The sequence below is a fragment of the Glycine soja genome, chromosome 7 (genome assembly GCF_004193775.1).
Source record: "Glycine soja cultivar W05 chromosome 7, ASM419377v2, whole genome shotgun sequence".
In the NCBI taxonomy this organism is placed as follows: domain Eukaryota; kingdom Viridiplantae; phylum Streptophyta; class Magnoliopsida; order Fabales; family Fabaceae; genus Glycine; species Glycine soja.
The window spans coordinates 15769463-15791527 of record NC_041008.1 but is presented as its reverse complement, the minus strand read 5'-3'; the positions used below and the strand labels follow the sequence as shown (position 1 = coordinate 15791527).

At 32.4% G+C, this 22065-nt stretch overlaps 2 protein-coding genes across 3 annotated transcripts; both read right to left on the bottom strand.

Moving 5' to 3' along the window:
* Positions 1–7220: 7220 nt before the first annotated feature.
* Positions 7221–12476, bottom strand: LOC114418937 (telomere repeat-binding protein 5-like). 2 transcript variants are annotated; one of them, XM_028384499.1, is made up of 12 exons: positions 12392–12476; positions 11615–11695; positions 10971–11068; positions 10586–10863; positions 10028–10407; positions 9678–9848; positions 9511–9573; positions 9342–9421; positions 8797–9035; positions 8343–8657; positions 8191–8254; positions 7221–7768 (listed from the first exon to the last, which is right to left on the bottom strand). In XM_028384499.1, exons 3-12 carry the CDS (start codon positions 11049–11051, stop codon positions 7619–7621), a joined length of 1821 nt encoding a protein of 606 aa, XP_028240300.1. In that variant the 5' UTR covers positions 11052–11068; positions 11615–11695; positions 12392–12476; the 3' UTR covers positions 7221–7618. The 2 variants fall into 2 exon arrangements, with proteins under 2 accessions (XP_028240300.1, XP_028240302.1); XM_028384501.1 differs by having other exon boundaries at positions 12431–12461.
* Positions 12477–16483: 4007 nt separating this feature from the next.
* LOC114418936 (oxysterol-binding protein-related protein 3A-like) lies at positions 16484–20537 on the bottom strand. Its single transcript, XM_028384498.1, has 10 exons — positions 20358–20537; positions 19794–19887; positions 19180–19296; positions 18999–19071; positions 18779–18897; positions 18437–18558; positions 17955–18131; positions 17705–17849; positions 17046–17224; positions 16484–16949 (listed from the first exon to the last, which is right to left on the bottom strand). Exons 1-10 carry the CDS (start codon positions 20480–20482, stop codon positions 16706–16708), a joined length of 1395 nt encoding a protein of 464 aa, XP_028240299.1. The 5' UTR covers positions 20483–20537; the 3' UTR covers positions 16484–16705.
* Between the last annotated feature and the right edge of the window lie 1528 nt (positions 20538–22065).

Sequence of the window (22065 nt, the reverse complement as noted above, 5' to 3'; positions counted from 1 at the left end):
GAAAATAATTGAAACGTTGTAAATTCAGTTTGAAAACTTTTTCAAACTCATTTTGCTACTGGTAATCGATTACAACAATATGGTAATCGATTACCAGAGAGTAAAAACTCTTTGGTAAAAGGTTTTGTCAAAAACTCATGTGCTATTCAAAGTTTTGAAAAATCTTTTTAATACTTATCTTGATTGAGTCTTCTCTTCATTCTTGAATCTTGATCTTGATTCTTGAGATCTTGAACCTTGAATCTTGATTCTTGTCTCTAGACTTTCTTCTTGAGTCTTGAATTCTTCTTGATTCTTGAACTCTTGAATTTGTTCTTTGATTGATCTTTGAGCTTTTTGTCATCACCTTTGTCATCATCATTGTTATCATCAAAACACCTTTGAATCACCTTTGATTCACCATGAAGCTTTGCTTCTACAAAAAAAGATCAAGTAAAATTATGCAACCTCCATTGATGTCAATTTTTTTTCCTTAAGACATCAGGCGATATGTCCTCACTTATTGTGATGACTTTAGGATTACTGGGGAATTCAAACACTATCCCTTCATATGATGGAATCATATCACCATCATAATACACAAGAGTGGACATACTCTTCATGTTTTAAGTAATATGGTGAATATCAGACAAAAGTATTGAGTTGCATCTAACCTTTATTGCTATATATATTATATGATGAAGTGTTCTCTTGTGACTCATACCAACAGTTCAGATCACACTGACAATATACACAATTTAGATTGTGTCTTAATTAATTACGATTGGTTTGCATAGTTCAAAAAAAATTGTATTCAATCAAATCATCTCGTAAAAAACATTGTCCAGTCACATTGTCTCAAAAAAAGTAATATGAGATCAAATCATCTAGGAAAAATCAATATAGGGTTAAATCGTCTCGAAAAAGAAATCTTCAATCAATTGGTCTAAAAAAATGTAGTGCTTAGTCAATTAATGCATTGTTCAATGTTGAATCAATTAACAAGGGCAAAATGATAATCACCATAGAACACAATAATTTAACTAGGGCAATTAATATCATCTGTGTCCACTAGTTTCACATCTAGGAGGCTGTTTGTTTCTTGTAGACTGTCAACATACTCGTCCAAGTTCTTGTGGTTGAAGTTGTTCATTAAGAACAATAGGTTATTCTTCCTAGACAAAGTCATTAATATTTGGTTGATTGATTGAAGAACTACCAACAATAATTTGGTGAAAGGATGCAAATTTAGGTATGAGCATAGTTTGCATGTATGCATAAACAGATTCCGGTGTTTGAAGATCTATACCTATGAGGTTGCTAATAAAGTCTTCTCTGTTAGCACTGAAGAGTTGCAGATTGTACCCATAATCTTGATGATGTTGTTGTTGTGGCGTGAATTCATATGATTGAGAAGGTGGTTGTAGCCCTTCATCATGCATGCTGGCAACAACTGGTGGGCTTTGTGGTGGAGGATGTTGTTCAATTTGCATCTCTAGAGTTGAGAGAGATGTGGCGGTAACGTTTGGATGTGTTGCAAACCATGCTAAGAAAACTTTTGAATTTGCTCGATACTAATTCATGTAATGACTCATATGTTCAAGATATCCTTGAATAGGTTAACAGATTAACACATGTTTGTGTCTTTCCTTCTAAATTGCAATCCATTGTTGATGCTCCTCTGCTCAATTTATGACATTGCATCCTCTCATGTCAGTATGATAAAGTTTTTCAAGATTTTGCGATGGATTTAGTATGCCTTCACAAAGTCCAAATTGGAGCATGACCCTGTCAATTTGTTGTCATACTACCATTGGGAAAAAAATTAAAGCGACACAAGCACTCCATATGTTTAGCACTATACATCCTCCCATTTTTTCGAATGATGGATAAATTATCCTACACATTCCTCTATACAAATATGCTAAACATGCCAAACCCCAATTGTACCATCCACCCATTCAAAATCTGCTAATAAATATAGATACATCAGGTGAACTCTATTTCCTAACACTTCTAGCATCAAGACCCCACTAATCAGTCCTAAAATGTATGCCTTACGATGGGCTGCTATTTGGGTTTTGCTGGAAAAGTCAACATTTTTTCTTTTAACCATTTTATTTTTAGTGTTGATCCCCCTAGTGCATTATTTGAGGGAACAATACTTATATATCCTACGCACATTTATGATTATGCATTCATCAACTCGAAGATGAAACGTGTGATATTCAAGTCTCTACCTTTTAACCAAAGCAGTCACTAAAATGTCATTGATTTTAATCTTCTAAGCTTTGCAATATCTGAAAACCCAACTTGAACTAACAAAGATTCAATTCTGAGATTTAAAGAAGGAGTAACTTGAGCATATGACTGGATTACATCATATGTTACATGTAGAAATCAAAATAATAACAACATGAATATTTGTAAATCATAACATAATTAACATTCAATTAAACAAAATGTATTACATACTTCTCCAGATCTATGAAGGTGTTGTTTCCAAAGAAGATGAACAACTATTTAGGCTTTGATACTAACATCAAGAAGAAGTTAAAGAGGGATATATGAGAACGAGAGAAAGTGAGTTTGTAAGTGTATATGATGGCAATACATGCATTGTATTTATAGGAAAAAAATTTAATAGTAACACAACTTATTTAGTGAGATCTTGGTTGTTCAACATGCATTGTTCCAATTAATGTTATCTAGGCCATTGGTTTTGTCGGTGGCATCTTGGTCGTCCAGCGTGCATTGCTCCAATTGATGTTATCCAAGTTGTTGATTTTGTCAGTGGGATCTTGGTCGTTCAACCTGCTTTGCTCCAATAAGTGTTATCTAGGCCATTGATTTTGTCGATGGGATCTTAGTCGTTCAACTTGCCTTGCTCCAATCAGTGTTATCTAAACCATTGATTTTGTCGGTGGGATCATGGTAGTTCTTTTTTAAGTGCATGTGACCAGTCATTAAACATTATAATATAAGTCTGATACATCACCTCAATCAGAAATCTTACTACTATCATAAACCCTAAACCATGACTTCATCATCAATTACGGCAATTTTGTATTACAATGACATCATCACAACAACTAAACATGGTGCAACATTTGTAAGCGATTCACCAAAGATCGTTTAACTTGACAACAAAATGTCACATGATGCCTTGAAACAAGCTATTGGAAACAAGATTAGTCTACTAAATGGTAAGGTGGTCATGGATATACAATTTTGATGTCTTGTATCATTTGTTGGGGATTATTTTTATTACAAGGCATGCATACTACAAAATGATGAGGACATAATTACTATGTTTTCTATTGAAATTGTATGCTTACAACTACTCAACATATGCAAGTATAGAGTCTACCTTTAATCACTACTACAACAATATGAGGGAGGAAGCATATGGTGATCAATCAATTAATTGGTTTAGGAAGATTCCACGAGAAAATTGGACTCTCGCATGGGATGGAGGCCGACGATGGGGGCACATGACCACCAATCTTGCGAAGTCAATTAATTCGGTATTCAAGAAAACATGAAATCTGCCAATAAGTGTGCGCTGGTAAAATCAACCTATAAGGTGTAATGCATTATTCAATCAAAAAGGAAGAGAACTTGCATCAATGATTACATCTGGTCAAGTTTATACACAAGTACTAAACAAGACTATGGAAGACGCACAAAGAAAGGCAAACTCTCACATTGGTCTTGAGTTTGATTAATGCAACACACAATTCTTAGTCCAAGAGACAATTAACTTGAGAGAGGTTCTACCCGCTAGAAATTTCATGTTCAGGCTAAATGAAAGGTACTATGGCAAATTCCAAAAGTTGTGCATGCCTTATTCTCATATTGTTGTTGCTGGTAAGCATGCTCACCATGAGTATAGGAATTACATACATTTTCTGCATACATTAGAAAGTGTCTCCAACGTATAAAAGGATTGTTTGGGGAATTGCACAACAAAACATATTGATCATTGTGTCACATGCCAAGAATTTGCCCTAACCCAGAGAAGAAAAAAAATTCTAAAGGTCATCCTCTCTCCTCTCATATACACATCGAAATGGATATCCAAAAACTGGATCAATCAAAACGATGTTTCATGTGTTGCATCCTAGGCCATTCAAAAAACAAATGTCCCAACTGTGTAGGTTCAAGCCAACAACATTAAATTTATGTCATATTCTTTGTATTTTGAAAATTTTGTTGTATTGTTTCAAATTTAAATATTTTGTTCTATTGTTTATAATTTTATATCTATTTTGTAATTTAAATATTTTAGTTCAATTCAACTTGTTGGTTAAATATATTTTTTTATTTCAATTGTGTGTTTTAATAATCAAATAAAATGAAAATGCAAAGAATTTCAACTTTTAAAGATTCCTTATTTGTTGATTTTGAATTTTTTTTTGCTTTATTTAGTCTTTTGACTCTATATTTCTGCTTTTTTTAGTTTCGATATCTAAATATTCTATAATTTTTTATGTGAGTATTTTTTATGGATTTTTAGTCAATATTATTAATTACTATAGTGTTTTTGGTAAAAACTACTACAAAATGAAGATATAAGGAATAAAAACATGATAAAACAAAAAATATGCAAAATAACATAAAATGATTTCAACTCTTCAAAAAATAATAAAACAAAAAATATGCAAAAAAAAAAATTGACAACAACTTATGCAAAATAATATTATTTTTAATTTAAAAAAGACATAAATATAGATCACTAATAACACAAAAATAATATAAAAAATGCAAAAACAATTTTAAAAAAATAAAAGAATAAAAATTAAGAAATTGATTCTTCAAGAACCGATTTCTTAACTTGTTTTTTTTTATAAAAAAAAAAAAGACGCGTTTGGTAGTTGGTTCTAAGGAACTGATTGTTAAATGTATACTAAAAAAATAGTAAAAAAATCAGTTCCTACATAAAAAAAAAATAATAGGTGAGAAATCGGTTTGGGGGGAATGAATTTCTCACCTGCTACAATAATTTGCATCGTTTAGGTAAATAATTTTCAGCTTGGATTCTTTGTGTATTTTTTTTTTTTTTTTGGTATTTTATAGATGAAAAATTCACTAATTTATGTATGATATATGATTGAAATTTACTTCTTTCACTTTCTCATTATAATTACTTGTCACTTGACACACTTTCTATATATTTTTTTACCAGCGGGCCGATAAGATGAAGAGAAAAGAAAAGGCTAACTACCCCTAGGATACAAAATTCCTAGAACATCAACATGAACAACTAAAGATAAATGTTTTGGACAAGCAGTCGTACGAAATAGATCAACCGAGCCATTAGTTCCAAGAAATTTACTAACCAATCCACACATTTACTTCCTTCTCCAAGAGTGTGATTTAGGGTCCATGTGATAGGGTGAAAAGAAATGAAAAAAAAAATTGAATTGAGATGAAAATTTTAAATTAAAGTAGAGTATAAAAATGTGGGTCACATATCATTAATGACCACACACACTCATTGCAACATCAAGCAAGTTATTACAGGTAAAATAGGCATAGGTCATATATATATATATATATATATATATATATATATATATATAAACTAATATTAGGTTTCAAATTTTTTTACTTACACTACTCAATAATGTTTTGGAGAATTTAAAATTAAACAATTCATCCATTATATTGAAATTTTTTATAAAATAAATTAAGCTTATAAATAAAATTTCTTACAAATCAAAACTTATTGTCATTATATCATATTATTTTCACCAATAATATATTATTCAAAATACCAACAAATGTATAAATTATGTGAAGTTTGATATGCATGACCTCAAATATTAATATCAAATGATTTAATGGTTGAATTTTTTAATTTGATACTATACTAAAAGAATATTAAGTAGTATAGGTGTAAAAGTTTGACACTTATTATCAATTGATCTTCTTCATCTTTGTATGCTTTTTTTTTTAATCAGTAGAAATTGAATATGATAACAGGAAATTTACAACACTCAAGCATCATATTCTACAAATTGAGCTAGACACCCTTGGTTTTCTCTATATATACGTGAGCATCATTGCTGGGATTAGAACTTAATCCTCTAAAAGACCTTTTTGAAACAATTTTAGTAAAGTTGTCATGAATAATTGTGGAATTTTTTTTGCTTTTCAAGATTTAATGTACATGTTTTTCATAAATTAGAAAAATTTATCCTACATATTGAATGATAACTCGTGTTAAGTTGAAATTCTTATTCTTTTCTAATCATAATTAGTGTTTGAAATAAAAGTCATTGTCTCAAGATCAACAGGTACCTAATAAACAAGTCTATATATCAATATGCCTTTCAAGAAAGGATCAATATGAAAGGGGTATTTTTTTAGAGAAAATTAAAGCCAAAAATGTATCAAGGAGGTATATAGTTAACAATTAAATCCAAAGATGATAAGTGTCTGATTAGGTTAGTGGGACCTGTAAAGCCTAATTATCTGCTCATGGGGCTATTAATTTTTCATTTGAGGAAGGGACTAACTTGTAATTAACGAGAGGAAAATTATATTAGAGGAGAGAGAGAGAGAGAGAGAACAAATTTGTTATAAAGGCAATTTAGATATGTTTTCTATTTTCAGTTTCAGCTTTTGCTTGGAGCCATATGGATTTTCCTTGGTTGGGGCATTTGCTCCTTCTTTTTGTACTTTATTTTTTACCTTAGTGTTAATAATACAATTTCCCTTTGTTATATATGAATTGTTCCTATCATAAGACCACCTTGAAACGGTGTGAGATACCCTTAGAACTATCATACATCATCAACCTTGTAGACTTAGAGGTGCCTCATTTACATATGAATATGGGAGGACATACAATTAGAAATATGGCCCTGAAAAAATTCTAACTAGTTTTCAGAAGGTTAAACATAGCTAAATTCATTTTGGATGGTGCTAACGTAAGTGAAAATGTATATGTTGTCAGCAAAGAAATGGAATTTTGAAAACTTTGGAGATTTGAACTTGTGGATTCTTTGCAGTTTTTTTTTACAAACCACTACATTTTGCTCTTTCATTGTCCATTATTACCTGTTAAGTGCTAACTAAGGCAAAAAAAAAAATAGTTGCATGTTACACCACTTTGTAACTGTTCCATTTATTAGTATCATTGTACTAGTCTAACGACTTAGCGTTACTTATAATGAATTGTATCATCGTATGTGGGGAAATGAAACTATCATTGCTATAACTATAGTTACATCTATTGGCATAAGATATTCATTTGTATTTGTTCATATGTATTCCTTTATGTCATTGTAATGGCTAGTAACAATGAAGATACAACCAAGAAACAAGTTCTAAGAGGTTTAACTACTATACATTATTTATTATATATTCTAGTATGCATATTGATAGCATACCAGCAATCGACCACAAGGGGTGGTATGAGTGACACCATATTCCTTTAGGCCAAAACAATCATGTACAAGCAACCAAAACATTATCAGGCTTAGGGAGGATAAATTATGGAATCACATGAGTATATTATGTAAACGTTATATACTATCAACTTTTATCATAACTACACTACTTCACTCTGGAAACTGTACTTTTGCAACAATGTGTTTGTTCTTCTGCGTCCTTCAATGATTGAAATGACTCACAGTGGTTTAAGTTGATGCTTACACTGGTGTTGAGACCAATAGGCATGAGCAGCTAAGACCCTATCCAGAAGCTCCTGAGGAACAGGTTCTCCCCTCCTTTGCTGCGGGGAGATTCTAGCAGTGTGCACTAGTGTCTTCCACTTATCCTGTAGTAAGCCCATAGTCCTTGACGAGCTACTAAAATGAAAATATTGCATACGTTGTGTGTGTGTGTTTGTGTAATAAGAAGGTAAAATGCATTGAGCTTTTCCATAAGATAAAACCAACTTATGCACCTTAGCTTTTGGAAAAGTTAAATGAAAAGAGCTTCTACAAAAGTTTAGCTTTTGGAAAAGTTAAATGAAAAGAGCTTCTACAAAAGTTTAGTGCATAAGTTGATTTCACCTTATGAAAAAAATTCAATTCATTTAACATTTTTCTTTTCTAATAACTGTTTATGGAAAAGTTTATTCAAACTGAATCTAAGAAAAGCATCATTAATTAGACTATCATACAAATTATGATATTTTAGCTTCTTGTGGGAGATTTCACCCCAACAATGAATAGTGCATCACATGAAATTGCTGACCTTCAAATCCACATAAGTTCGATGCTTTGCGTGATCAAAAGCACGTTGTTTGACATCACGCCACCTGCAACGCATAAGTAACATTTAATGCTATAAAGGGTTTATCACTACTCATTAACCAAAGCATAGAAGACAAAATCACATTAACAAACCTTCCAGTTCCAAGTTTTTCAACAGCCTGAACCAATGCTTCTACTTCTAGAACAGAGAATGGCCTCCTGATTCGGCGTTGTGCAAAGTCAGGATTTCCAGATTTGCGCCAGAATGGAACCACCGCCAATGCCTCCATGTTAATGGCAGGAACTGCCACTAGAGCACGACACTTTGACATGTTATTGTTAGTTGAAGTATCTTCCAGAGAGGAGACTATATTAAGATCACCCTTAGCACAACTTTCAATTTTGATCATAGAACGTTCTTTGGATACATTATACGTTCCTTGTTGTAATGTTAAAGATGTTGATTGCCTGTTTATTGAAGATCATATCAAATTAGTAACTGTTGATAGGATCACCAATAGTAATTACATCCATGGATGAAAGGGTCGAGAAAGATAGATATCACGTAAAATTAAGTTAATGCAGTAATGTTTGATTGAAAGCTTACCTGGATAATTTTTTTCGCGAACTAGTGGTTAGAAAACAAGGGTCATCATTGTATGAAGTTGGAGAAATTGGAGTATGCCTTGGCTCCAACATAAATCCCAATCTATGACGTTTGTCATCTTGAGATATCCCAGTTTGGATTAGAGTTTTGCTATCATCTCGAACTTTCTTTCCCTGAAGAAGGATGCCCACATGTAATTCATCTCCAAGTATAGTTGTCACAGCCTCCATTACTGTCCTCTGCAAATAATAAAGAAAATAGACATAGTGAGCATGGGACAAGGTACAATGGATACCTAACAATAGTTATTTATTAAACTTACTTTATACATTTGAAATCTATCTGCATTTGGTCTCAAGGCATGACATAATTAAAGGTGGTTTGGTGTTAGGTTTTATGCCATAAAATTGTACAAATGCCTCAATTTCTTTTATGGTTAGCCTCCATTGTTTCAGTCACAAGTGATGGATTTGACTAAATTACACATAAAATTGTGTGTAAATCATGTCATTGTTGTGTCTCTTAGATAAATCCTAATTACTTACTTTCAATGAACCAATGGTTGCAGTTTCCGGTATATCAATAAAAAGCTCTGGGACTTTAAAGGATTTTATGCTGAGCTTCACTGCAAATTACAATTGAAAATTGTGTCAGAATCCTATAAAACAATCTTCACTGCAATATGTTGTTAATTCATTTCACTAATTTTCTTACCATTACAAGCCCTGGACCCAGAATGTGCTTGTTGACCAACTATAGAGGACGATTCTTCAATTGCTGCATGTTATAAATTGGATCATTGAACCAAAATTGAGTGCAAGCCTAACATATATTACAAAGAAAAATGTGAAGTAGGCAACAAAGCATTGTTGCACTTGTACCATGGTTTGTGCCATTAACCCTGGTGGTGTCAGAAGAATCAAACATGCCTTGACATTGAGACCCCCTATCAGATGTAGAAGATGAATTCTGATTGAAGAATTTCCTCTTCTTAAATGGATACATCCGTTGTAAATTTTCAAACTCGAAAATGTCCCTACTGTTGTTCTCATCTATAATGACACAATTTATGGAACTATCAAAACTTATCTAGAATGTAAAAATTTGGAAATGGATTGACAATAATGAATTCATGCATCAATAGAGATTTATTGTCTCACAATAAGGAACTCTAGAAACTGGTTGTGAAACTTATATGAATTGGAAATCAACTGCAAGTAAAGCTACATACCACTCATAATAGGACTTGCATCCTTCAATTTTGGCATATCAGGTGGTGCGCCAGATGTATTATTATTCTTGGAGTTCAGTTGTGTGCACCTAACTAAGTTTTCATCATCATCTCTATTAACTAATTTCCTAGAAGTAAAACCATTGGGAAAAGAATCAAGATGCTTGCGACACTCCAACGATGGTTTTTCCGCATTATTAGCTAAACTACAATGTTTGGATACTTTGTGGCATGGTTCTATTAACCCATCGGAGCAACCTTTAATGTGGATGGTTTTCCCATTTACACTTCTCCTTTTGATCCTTTCATCTTCCCTCTCAAGGACATTTTGTCCTTGGCCTTCAAGATGATTGTCAAGAAAAGATGAATCCCCCATGCCTCTGGTCAGAGTTTCATAGAACATAATCTAGGTGAGTCATGACAAGTTTACAAAGCCATTATTAAGCTGATCAACAACAACAACAAAAAAGTATTATCCCACTAGGTGATCAACATTAAGTTGATCAAAGAATTAAAACATTTTTGTTATCAACCAAATAGCCATTCAAATGTATGTACCTATGGTTGTCATGTTTCCCTTGCATACTTGGGACAAAGGCAGAGGCAATTTCACTGCAAGCTCCATGGTCAAACGAGTCCCTCATAAATGACCTCCTTTCATCCTCATATTTGTCCTTTATGTTAGTACCACAGAAAGAGCAAGGATCTTCCACAAACACAACATTTTTAGGATCAGAACTCTCATTCTTCTGCAAAAAGTTGCCCGCTACGCTAGCCAACATTTCAAAAGCCTGTATCTGATTGTTGTCGGGTTTCTTCTTGATTGTGCCCCTCCCCTAAACCATTTACTAGAATTCTTAGGATGTTGAAACACTACATATAATACAAGTCACTAGAAAATGTTGGAAAAAGTGGGGATAAATGAAAAGGTTAATTTACTTACTCTAGCTGACCTTGAAGCTCTAGGAATGACAGGCACCTGATAGCCATTAAAACCATAGTTCAACCTCTTCTGCAACACCATATCTCATATAATCACTCCTATAAGAAAAAAAAATTAGATAAAATGAAATCGACTTCCTTAAGGTAAGCAAACACCCAAAATCAGAACCTGCCAGCATAATCAAATTATAATCAATAATTATAAAAATGACGTGGATTGATGAGTCTCAAGAGGCATCATTGTACCAAGCTGCATGTGCAAAATGTGTTTAAAGTTTTAATTCATTTAATCAAAAACTAGTTCCCTTGCAAAGGTAAGTAAAATAACAATCTTGTTACTGTGCCTAATTATTAGGCTTAATTAAGAAAGTCAAAAAGCAAGAAATTCTTTGCAATTGGTAAAATTCAAAAAACACTTTTATAAAATAACCAGAATAAATGAAATTAAAATAAAAACAGACAATGAACAATTAGAAGGAACATTATTAAATACCAATGTGTACACCAGAATTGAATGATTAATAACTCCTATGGGATGGATTATGTGATAATGACATTAGCAGCTAGAATCTTAAAGATCCCAGTGGGGGATAACTTTCTGCCATTATAAAATATCAATACAAAAAAATATATTGAAACACTTACACATAAGTGAATATTAGAAGAAACCTTCAACCCATGTTGAATCCACTCTCTTTTGGTTTGAAAATCAAGAAGATAAATACCCTTCAGAAAGAAAAGAAAAAAAAAATCAAATACGCATAAAAAATAAGAAGGGGAAAAACAAACAAAGCCAACCTTGTCAGTTAATCTTAAAACACAAACAAACATAAGCCAAAATTGCAACATGGTGATTGTAATTATCCATACACATTCTAATTGAACATAATTAAATACGACACCAACAACAAGCAAATGAAACGATGGACATCGATCATATATCATCAGTTTACAGATAAAAGTATAAAATACTGGTCAAATGGATCTTCAGACCCCTTGTGACCCTTTTAAGGAGACAACTCCTGACAAGTTAATAAATTTATTACCACTATGCACGTATGAGAGAGAAAGAGTGAAAGAGAGAGATCAAATTATAAAAAAGAAAACAGAGAAAGAAAATGCAGTAAAAATAGGACTGTACATAAAATGAAATGAATCAAGCACTAGGAAAGGAACCAAAATGAACCCATAAAAGAATTGGACAAGGGAGATGTGCAATGTAAATTCCCACATCAATAGAGGAAAAACAACACCATAAATGATGAAACTAGTTCCATTGAAGAAGTGATGAACAACAATACAATAACCACAAATGAAACAAATCCTAGCTTGTTGTGTTGAATGATGTTTGCAACAAAAAAAAAACTTTATGGATTGTGTGCAAGGAATATGTTCATGAAAGATAATAAAAAAAATTCTCACCTAGAGACTTAGGCTATTGTCTGATCAAACAAAACCCACCTGAAAACCACCCCAAGCCTGTGTTTGTTCTTAAACCCCTCGCAACCCCAACTAAATTGTTTGCAAAAATTTGACCACTAAATATCCTAGGAAGGGACTAGCCAGTAACATGGTGCCAAATGACCGGCTACAACAGGTTGTGTCAGCAAAAACCACTTGGATGCGACCGGTTCTTTCTTTTGGGGTGATCCACTCACTCCTCTCTCCATGTCACTTCTTTGGTTCCCACGTGGAAGACTCTCCACTCATTTGGGTTGCATCTTTTCTCTTTCACAAATACTAAAACAACACACAAAAATGATTGAATGGGTTTCAAAACCACGAGCCATTAGTTTTCCCAACTGTCATACACACTCTCTAAAAAGTAGTTGAAATGAGATTAATTCTTTATTTGTTTACATTTTTCATTGGCAATGAAAACAATGAGCCTATTTATTTCATTTGAGTCAATGTCGGTTATCCAATGTTGGATTATGATGGTAATTCTTAAACACATGTCAAAATAGTGATGATAAATAATTCATGTGTTAATTATGTGAAGAGTTTTTATATTACTATTATTTAATCACAAATTATTATTATAATTATTATCTATAATAAGTTTAGTGACTTTTATAATAATTTATATTTACCTGATTTCAATGTATTGTATCTCATATTCATAAACATTTCAAATGTTGATTTCTTTTTCTATTAAATGTTGTAACATGATATATAAGTGAAAGTTAATTTGCATTCCCAAATTGTGATGACACAAATAAGCTATACTTAGGTTAAAAAGAAAAGGCAAAGTAGTTTGTACGTGGTATTTCATTAGCAACAACAGTTTTGATAATTTGTTGTTATTTTAGTTTTGGTATTGTTGCAATGCAAGAATAATGAAAGGAATTTAAGGTCTAACCGTTATATAATGAAAATAATATAATTACGAAAATACATTTTTAGTGAGAAACGTTATATCTTATGAACATCCTTTCAAGTTTGATAAATTTATCGGTTCATATTTGATTAATTTATCAGCTCAAATTTTTTAGTTGTGTGTTTACTTAATCTTTCCTATTTTTTATTATAAAAAAAGGGTAAGTCATTGTTTTCTCTCTTTGAAGTGTTAAATTCACTAATTTTAGAAAGATTCTTGCACTTCTTTGATTAGATAAACATTAAAATGTCCAAAATGTTTCTTTCAAAATTAGTTGTCAATAAAAAGAAAAGGACCTAAGACACAGATTAGAAAGAGAAACTGTGATAAAGCATTGTGTGGTGAGACATAAGAAGAGGAAAATGAGTTAAGTAGAGTGACCGGTAGTCTCAACCTAATGCTATGTTGTTACAAACTATTAATAATTTGTCACTCAAAAATCAAAAGAGAGTTGTTAAGTTGACACCTTCTAATGGACCAAGTAATTTCCTTCATTTTGGGCTTGCCACCACTAAAAGCATTGGTGCTCCACTTTCTTTGCTTAAGTACACTTTGGTCCATTCCTCTCTATTTCCTCTGTCAACCTTTCCCTTATCGTGTACTTTTCTTTTGTTAAAATTCAATTTTATAGTTTATCTATTAGTTTTAATGAAATAAATGCTTGGTGGAGAATTTTCAAAGAGAACAATACAAATACATAAAGTTACACAAGCTTTTTTAATACGAACGGATACATATTACATAAATTCATGTAAAAAGTGTACATGCTGGAGCAACACAATGGCCTTTGGAATGTCTTTCGAGCTTCACTCAAGGTACCTCTAGGTATGGTTTGGTTGAATGGAAGAGAAAAGAATAAAATAGAATTGAGAAGAAATAATTAAGTTAAATTAAAGTAGAGAAAAAGATATGTGAGATCCACACTAATAAAAAAAAATTCTTAATTTCTCTTCCTTTCTTAGCAACCAAACTATGAAGGAGATGTGTTTATTCTATTGTTAATAATCATGTTTAATAAGAACTTTATTTAGATATGGTTTTCATTAAATGCTTATTATTAACATATTGACAAGTTCATAGGAACTTTGTTCATGCAAAAATAATTTGTGCAATCTAGATTCTAAGCAATATAAATGAATGTTTGATTTAATTTTGAATTATAATGCAAATTAAACTTAAAGTATCATAAAAGCAGTGAACAATAAAGACAAGTGAAAACAGGACATAGCTACTAAATCAAAAGCACAAACACTTAGAGTAAAGGAAGAGAAAATATGCTTAATTATGAAGTTGTTGGGTGTTTGACTCTACTAAACCACTCTTGATGTAATGTAATGATATTTCTCAATGTTCAATCAAGTGTTATCCTAATCCACAAAATTACCCTAATCAAGATTCTTCTAATAAGGCCTTAATCAATTCACTTAATTCCTAATCCCTTAGCAAGTAAAATCAAATGATTTGAATCACAACAAGGATTAAAACAAGGCGAATAAACCACATTCTATCCCTAGACAAGTTTTATTAGAAGTTACTTTCAGTTATTGGTAATGATAACATTTCCCAATGACTCTCACTCTATAAAACATGCATATGAGTGATCAAATCATAAACAAAACAATAATAAAAGAAAGTAAGCAATAACATTGAAAATGAACATTAAGTAAATTGAAGAGATAATTACATCAATATTTTCTAGTGCACCAAACCCCCAATCTCCAACAATGGATGAACTAGTCTTTCATTGTCATGAAAAGCCTTATAAGAAAAGAAAACACAAAGTGGAAAAAGAAGAAATGATTAACAAGCCAAAAACTAACCAAAGCTCTGTATTTTTATGTTTTTCACCATACCCTCAAATCACCCTCACCAATCCCAAGAGAATGTCCTATTATATTGGGTTCGGTGTCTTCCTTTGTCTTGTCACTTAAGAGTGCGCTCAACTCATTGGACGAGACTCACTCGTTGGGTGAGTTCTTCAGAATTCCAAAAGGTGCTTCAAATATAATTATACTCACTAGACCAATTGAGACTCGCTAAGGAAATTGAATTTCTAAATTTCTTTTCTTCCCTTAGTGGCCTTTACTTGCTAGTCGAGTTTTTTCTTGTTGGGCAAGTTCAGCTAATGACTTGGCACTTCTCCTTCGCTTTTGAGCTACCATGTGACCTTGTCTATGTATCACGTTAAGAAAATACTTGCATGGCTAGTGTGTTTTAAAAAAAAAAAATCATCATGTTTAGTAAAAAAAAATCTTAATCAATGATATTTTATGATATGAAATACTTGTTGATATTTAATTTTGATCATTTAAACGAGAACACTTATTAAAAAAAAGACTAAAAATATAGATTATTAGATTATAGTTGAATGATCAAAATTAAAAAATCTACATTACTTATTTGAGCGATCATGCCACTACTGATTAACATTTAATTTTAGTAATTTATGTATATATTGTTGTATGATTTTTTTTAGAGGAATGAGAATAATTATCATTCTAACACGCACACGACCACATGTGCTTCCACCCACACACATTGTGTGCAAACCGTTTAATGAAAACTTTTAACAAGTGTCAAGATTTTACGATATTGCTTTTCCTACACTTATTTATATCATATCAAATTTGAAAAGTTTTTATTGACCATTGTACAGTGTATTTCTTTTTATGATCCTCTTATTATATACATTTTTTAACATGCTTATTAATATTATTATTTTATAAAATAATTAGTAAGAATTTTTTAAAATAAATAATATACTTTACAGTGAATTTAAATTATTTCCATTAAATATGAAGCTATTTTTTGTTATTAAATATATTAATAATGATATATATAATTTTAATATTTATATAATTGAAATGATAAACTCATTTAAAATCGCATGAACGAATTAATATAAAACTCAATTGTATTTTTTATTTGGTATCAACATAATTAGAGTCTTTAGACTCTCCAGAAGCCCTAATTTTTTTTTGTCGTTTTTTTCAATTATCACAAAAAAGTATAAAAGTTCTTGTGATAATAATGAAGTTGAAGCAACATTATGCAACTATAATAGAGCCATCTTATCAAAAGAACAAAGGGAGTAAATATGCAATACTTCTACATACTCAACGGAGCAAGAAAGGTCCCAAGGAGAAAGGAAGATAACTTTAATTTCCCTACTAGCATTTATCCATGCAAAGTGAACTGATGAACTAACATAGCTACTATTAATTAATCAAATACTACAGTGATAAAACAACCCAAAAACAAAACCAAATTTCAAGCATTCCAATCAAGATTACATTACAAACTTAATAACAAAATGATATTTAAAAAAAATAGAAAGAATTCCACAAGGATGCTCACTATTCAGCATCCAAATTATCATATTGCCAAGGGTTGAATTCTGGTCTGATGTCAGGCACTTCAATGCACTCAGAACTATCAACGGCAGCACAATGTTGGGTATATTTACCGTTGTATTGGTAAACTTCCAAGTCACCCCAAGGGGTAGGAGTTACTTCATCTGTTAAATCAAACCATCTAGGAGTGAACTTATGGCCCTTGGCCTCTCGGTTTCTCTTCTCAGCTCTTTGCCTCTCCTCCAAACTGAAAAACAAATTTAAGTTCACATATGGTAAGATCTCACAAGTGATGCTTATAGAGAACAATAAAATTTTAAGCCCTTCGTTCATCAGTTGTTACCTGCTCTTCTCATAACCAGATGTGGATAGGTCACCCTTCTCAAGGGCCATTCTATCAGGACGTAGACGAGAGTCAGATGCCAACAACTTCTTGGGAGCAGTGTCAAAGCTGTTAATCTTGTGTGCAAAATGCGTGTACTGGAACTTGTCCTTCTTCGGGGTATCAGCAACTCTCCAAATCTGTGCAGAATGAAACACAGGTAACTTAACAAAAAAACAATTCAAATTGCTAGAACAAAAGGTGATGACAACCCAATGAAGCGGAAATCATACAGTGACACTACATGCTACTGTCTATCCTGCAAATCGTACTATTGTATGTCCAGTGAAGGATAAGGGGTTGAGGACTCAAGTGATGACCGGTATTAAACTACACCTAGAAAAATCAGAGATTAAATGCTCCCTAAACACACCTTTTTATAATTCATTTACTAATTTCCACAACTAAGCTTTCAATTGTATGAAGTTACAGCTGACTAATGACAGAATTAGTTGATGCCGTATAACCATGTGAACCAAACCAAACCAAACATAATTCAAATCTAGTCAGCTATAAAAGCCATAGTTATGTAAAGTGGTATGCTACTAAGTCGTAATATAGAATATTTATAATAATCAATAAAATCTGCTGTAACAGTGACGAAAGTTTGAATAACAAACCTCTTTCAACTCAGTGCCTGGAAGTGGTTCTCCCTCTGAGTCACAAACTTGATAATTCATAGCCTCATTCCATTTTCCAGTCATCAGTATCTTAGGCTCGTCAGCAGAATTATACACGTACCCATCCACTTCATATCTACCAGCTCTGCAAAAGCAAAAATCTTTAAGTTTGATAATATATAACAGAAGTACTGAGCAAGAAGTAGTAAGTTACTAGAGAACATTTGATGGCAAGAGAAAGTAGCCATACCCAAACCAGCCACATGGTTGAAAATACAGCACCACTTTGTCCCCTGTAGTCAGATTTGTCAGGATCATCTCTCCTGGTGAATCAATCCAAGTTCGTCCAAAAATCAAGTTGCTAACTTTTGTAGGAGGAGGCACCAAATCAAGGACCACACCATCTCTTTTGAGGGTAACACGCGTTCTGCATCCAAGTAAAAGTATGTTACAGATGCATACAGCTTTAAAATGTAAAAAATGTTTACTAATGAACTTTGTAGACATCCATTACACAAAACAAACTACAAATTAAATTGAGGTAAAAGCATATGGAACATCCTTAAGCATAAGATACACAGTTTAGAATCCATGCAACCTGCGTGTATTTTATTTCTCTTTACTTACAAGGGAAAACCATAAACAATCCCCGGACTTGAGAGTGTAACAACATTGAGTTCCACAAATCTCAGTAAAAATGAATAGTCATGGAAAAAGGTAGGTAAGTATTACCTTCCAACAGGATATACATCAACTGAGTTGCCGAGAAATTTGGTTTTCAATTTTGATGTAACATCATAAGTGAAATGTTCAGTTTCAGCATGCCCAGCACTCATTGGAGGGTGATGACTGACCTACAGAAATTTGAATCACAATCATACATAATATCAGAGCATCACCGAATAAGCAAATAACAGTGAGAATTGCTGTCCAAAACAACAGTGAGAATTATGAGTACTTCCATTATAATATGGATATCAAGGGAAGCCAAGCAACCGCCCCCAAAAAAAATAAAAAAAGACATAAGTCTCACCACCATGGTTAAAAATAAACAGCACCTTAAACGTAACTTACCTGCTCTGATATAAATGTAATGCCACCATGGTTAACCATTTCATAAGTCTCACCAAGAATTGGATTGAATGGCTTCCACGTTCGTTGATAGGCATAGTAGACAGATATAAAGAATGATGCTGCAAAAATCATCTGTAAGATCAAATTCCATGCAATGTATGCACAAATGACAGAGAGGGAGAGGAGGGAGAGAGAAAGCGAATATGAAAGTAATGCTTACAAGCATATACTAGTCTCATGTATGGATCCTCAGTCTTGTCCGCCATATCTAACAGGTAAGAGTACTCCATAAGCTGTGAAAATATATTGCAACCAATGAGATTGTACTGGCAGAAAATTTGCTAAATAGTTTGTGTTAATGTAATAGCAAAAGCAAATGCAGCAAAGTATATAGCACAGACCTCAGCCATTTTCTGAAGCATTGTCATTGGTTCAAAAATGATAACTGGAAGTGTCACCATTGATGTGATATCAGAGCCAACATACTTTTGCATCATTTTCCAGTAACTATCTCGCTCCTGTAAAGTGTAAGTAAAGGAAATAAACATGCAGAAATGATACATTATAAATATAGAGGAAAATAATTTTTCCAAAGTCCACCATGAGATAAAATAGAAATAAACTTTAATCCCGACTATTAAAGAAACCATTGGTTTACATTGCATATTATCTGTGGACCATAGCATGACTTAGCAAGAAGCTTGCCTCAACATGCAAACCTGACCAGATAGGTTGCTAAAGTGGACAACATCAAGGTTCAGTAAGCACATTCCCATCTCTTTTAACAAAAAATAACAAGCAGCAATGATTATCTATGAATCTAGATTGTTTCAATCAGTATAGAGGAATAGCTTCCTCGCATGATAAACTTTCTTCGACTCGGATGATTCTCTCATCCTCCATCAATCATCATAATTTGTTCAGACAGTCATGAGTGCAAGCCTTGTGACCTTTTAGTCTTTCTTCACTGCAACATGCAAATACATTACAAAGATAGTGATAAGTAGTAGTATACCTCTTGTTTCCATCGTCCCTTTCTTGCTTCCTCTTCAGCATCTTCAGTTCCTCCATCTGGATTAACAACCTCCAGCCCCTCGTAGCCCACCAAACTGGGTAACAAGACCAGAAATAGTCGACAAAAAGTAAACCTTATCAGCTCATGAAACTGAATCAGAGTAACACAAGCTTCAAGAAATAAATCAATCAATTCCAAGCCATGTTTCAAGTGATGCTGAAACTGAAAAATGAATACGAAACCACAATTCTGAACAAGATCAGAATACATTAAAACAATCAAGAATCTCAAAAATTAAACCATGCATCACTGTGAAACAGCCATAAGCTAACACACGACAGTGAAGACCATATATCATAATAAATCCAATCAACAAAGAAACAAAACCAGTTGAGAAAGATGATCTTCCAAAGTAAGCATCTCTTGCATCTAGCAGTGTTAAAAAAATTAAAATAGGGGCAAATCAATGATCTTGGGACACCCCACATGAACAAATTACAGAAAAACAACAACAAAAACAGATAAACTAACAACTTTCAAAATTCAACTCCAAAGGATTCATACCCATTAACGGATTTGGACATGGCACTACCGAAATTGGACAAGCTGGAAGCAATAGAAGCAAAAAAGCCACCCCCACCACCAGAAGAAGCAGCATCAGCAACTTGCTTGGGATCCTTTGGAGCCATGGCAATGAAATCAAATCAAAGATGGAAACCCAATTGAGAAAAGAGAAGGTTTTTGAAAATAAATTCGTAGCCAACCCGATCTAATGAGGCAAATCAAATGGGTATACTACACTTAAATATGGGTTTATTATTGCTTAGGATGAATAATGAATATACAAAAGTAATAATAATAATATTATTATTATAATACATAGAGAACAGCGAAGAAAGCAGGGATTTTGGTTGGCGGTTCTCGAATTTGAAAAGTCCAACGAGAATGAAAGCAAATTGGAAAGTGGGGTGATATTTCTTCGTTGAGGTGATGACACAAGACAAATCAGAGAGGGTTTGTTCTGCACGCGCTTCTTGGGCACGTGGGAATGAGGAGTTGAGTTCACTTGAGTTGTGTTTTGTGTTCTGAAAATCCAAATTGGCGGCTTTACGAGGAACAGGTAATGCTGTTTTGGGATTGCAATGAGAAGGATCACCACTTGCCTTGCCGGCTGCTTTGTTTGTGTCATCATGTCATTTCCATACATGATACATACCAAGTGCTTTTTTTTTTTAACAAAAAACAGTGTATATATTTTTTAATCAAAGTATATATGAGTGATAAATAAAAAATCTATAACAATACATAAAGAGATATCATTTTTAATAATTTCTTTTTGATTTTTCCTTTTACAAGACGTTTATGTTATATATAATTATCTTTATAAATAAATTCATAATTTTAGTTAAAGATAAAGACAAAAAAAAAAAAAAAGAATGTACAGTGAAAGTAAATTTGATGTAATTGATCAACATCGTATTTCAAGAATAATTGACTCATTCACATCTTAAGAAAACATCAAATTTTTTATCTTTAACAATAGATATATTTATAACAAATAAATAATTGCATCCTATATTTCCTCCAACATAACCGCGTATCATCATTCCTTCCAAAATAACCGTACACTATTTTTTTCCTCCCACGCAAACCGTATATCATTTTCCGTTAATGAAACATGACAATTTCTTTTTAATTTTTTATCCCTTTTAATTTAATTATTTTCTCTTTCTTTCATAAACAAAATTATATATAGTTTTTTCATAGTATTGTTATATTTGTTATTTTTTGTGTTTACATATACAAATGGAACAATATAAAAACGTTAGGTTCAACCAATAAGCATCCTAAGATCTATTGCATCTACATCTGAGACACCAAATTTCGGTATTGTACTTCTTTCGTTTTTTTTTCTCTTGCAATTTGAATCACCATCTCTCTCTCCATCTTATCACTTTGGACTTACCATTCCCAAATTTTTAATTTGGGTTTAAGGTATTTTATTTTACTCCAAAAAAGGAGAATTTGATTTGTCTTTATCTCATCAACTTGGACATTACAGGGAATGGTGAAAGCCTCTTAAGCAAAAACATGTCTAAACAATTAAAGAAACCACATTGAAAAAAATGAAAGGTATGTGTAGCTTTGTTCTATATTTAAAAAAATAAAATGATTTTTTTGTGCATTCCGAATTAAACTAAAAGAAAGAAATGCATCTTGGTTTGCCAAAGAAGACAAATGTCCCAAAGAGCCTTTCAATAGAGACAAAACA